Source organism: Camellia sinensis, chromosome 3 (genome assembly GCF_055761805.1).
Source record: "Camellia sinensis isolate YWXY chromosome 3, ASM5576180v1, whole genome shotgun sequence".
In the NCBI taxonomy this organism is placed as follows: Eukaryota; Viridiplantae; Streptophyta; class Magnoliopsida; order Ericales; family Theaceae; genus Camellia; species Camellia sinensis.
Window position 1 is genome coordinate 144595 of NC_138963.1, and position 1886 is coordinate 146480.

At 45.0% G+C, this 1886-nt stretch overlaps 1 protein-coding gene across 1 annotated transcript; it reads left to right on the forward strand.

The window, feature by feature from the left end:
- The first annotated feature begins 946 nt into the window (after positions 1 to 946).
- On the forward strand, positions 947 to 1576 carry LOC145820832 (uncharacterized). Its single transcript, XM_082917375.1, has one exon. The coding sequence runs from the start codon at positions 947 to 949 to the stop codon at positions 1574 to 1576; it is 630 nt and encodes a 209-aa protein (XP_082773501.1).
- The last annotated feature ends 310 nt before the right edge of the window (positions 1577 to 1886 follow it).

The following is a 1886-nucleotide window of genomic DNA, read 5'->3' on the forward strand; positions in this document are numbered from 1 at the left end:
GTTTAAGCTGGGTAAATGGGCTGTAATTGGTAAACAAACTAACGGCCCAATTACAACAATGAGGCCCATTTAATGTTTATTAGTTATTTTAAAATAGGCCCAGACATATGGTACATCAGCCCACTAGAGATAGGCCCATCAGTAAGCAACGCGGCCCAATACACATAGGCCCATCAGTAAGCGGCCCATGCAGACTATGAAAGAAGTGGACATTAAAGATAAGGCCCAAATTTTATTACGCATAAAACAGTTACAGAATAATAATTTACAATTATTTTTTATTATCTACACATCTAGAAGCAGAACCCACGGGCTGATTTTGTGAAGGCGCGGTGATGTAGCAGACATCAGCGACGGAATATATGTCTGACGTCGCTTGGGTTTCTAGTTCGGAAACCGCTTTCATACCGGCGAATAGAGCATCTTCTTGCCGCTGTAAGGCGTTGATGAGCCGGATTAAACTTTCGGCGTTGTTTTCGCCGACGACCAGCAAGGACCAGTGCAGCAACAATAGATCCGGCTCGTATTTTAAAATCAAACGCCGAAATTGGCCTAGATCTCCGAGATCCATTTGCAAAATAATTCAAAATCCCCCAATTATTTTGGCTTATATAATTTCCCGCCTACGCTTGCCTTTTTAGATTTTTAATCCTGGCCGCAGATCTAAGAGCGGATCTAGGAGCGGCGCTTGCCTTTTTCGATTTTTAATCCTGGCCGCAGATCTGGGCGCGGAGCGGTGACACTAGCCGACAACATGCCTCAAAATGCGGAAGGGAGCACCAATCGGGGGACGACACGTGGCGCGGGGGGGAGCGTCCCAGGTAATATTAGTGGGACGCTCCTGGGCACCTATATAACTCACTCCCTAACTCTCTTCCACCAGTAAAGTTTTCAGAGAGTGGCTTGCGTCATCCGAGAGAGTAAGTGACGTCATCGAGAGTGAGTTATGGCATCAATGCGACGTCGTTTTAGAATCCAAAACAAGAACATTTTCCTGACGTATGCCCAGTGTTCTATTCCTAAAGAGAGATTGTTAGAAAAAATTAGAGCGCTGTTCACCACCAGGGGTCCAAATTATGTGAGGGTTGCACATGAATTACATGAGGATGGGCAACCACATCTCCATGCTCTTGTCCAGTTCCCATACCGTTTTCAGACGCAGGATCAACGGTTCTTCGATGTTACACACGATCAAAATAGTCGCCATTTCCATCCAAATGTACAGGGAGCATACAACCATCAGAATGTGCTGGAATACATCTCCAAACACGGGGATTACACGGAATGGGGCGAATTCCGTGAGAGGAGCCGCTGTGCTAACCAGAATAACAAAGACAATATATACCGGGATGCACTTGCAGCCGGCACTAAGGACGAAGCACTAGCAGTGGTACGAAATGGCGACCTAAAATGTTTCTGGTTAAATTATGACAAATTGTCATCAAATTATGACCGGATTTCATTTAATCCACCATTGTCGTATGTTCATCCATTTACAGACACAGTATGGGTCGTTCCAGCAGCAATACAGCAATGGGTTGCAGACAATAACAGACGAAGCCCAAAGACCGCATAGGCCCAAAAGCATTAAAATTGAAGGCCCATCTAGAATTGGGAAAACATGTTGGGCCCGGTCTTTGGGACCACATAATTATTATTCAGGCCACATCGACCTGAGGGACCACAAGAACGACGCTTTCTACAACATAATTGATGATGTGGCCCCACAATATTTGAAACATTGGCGCGAGTTTATTGGAGCGCAACGGGACTTTTTTTCAAATTGTAAATATGCCCGCCCAAAGATAATAACGGGCGGGATTCCAAGTATTATATTATGCAACCCCGAAGAAGACTCCAGCTACAAAGAGTATTTGGAAAAACAT

Bases quoted from the DNA above. Each gene is read 5' to 3' on its own strand.
- LOC145820832 (XM_082917375.1), top strand. From the start codon at position 947: ATGGCATCAATGCGACGTCGTTTTAGAATCCAAAACAAGAACATTTTC.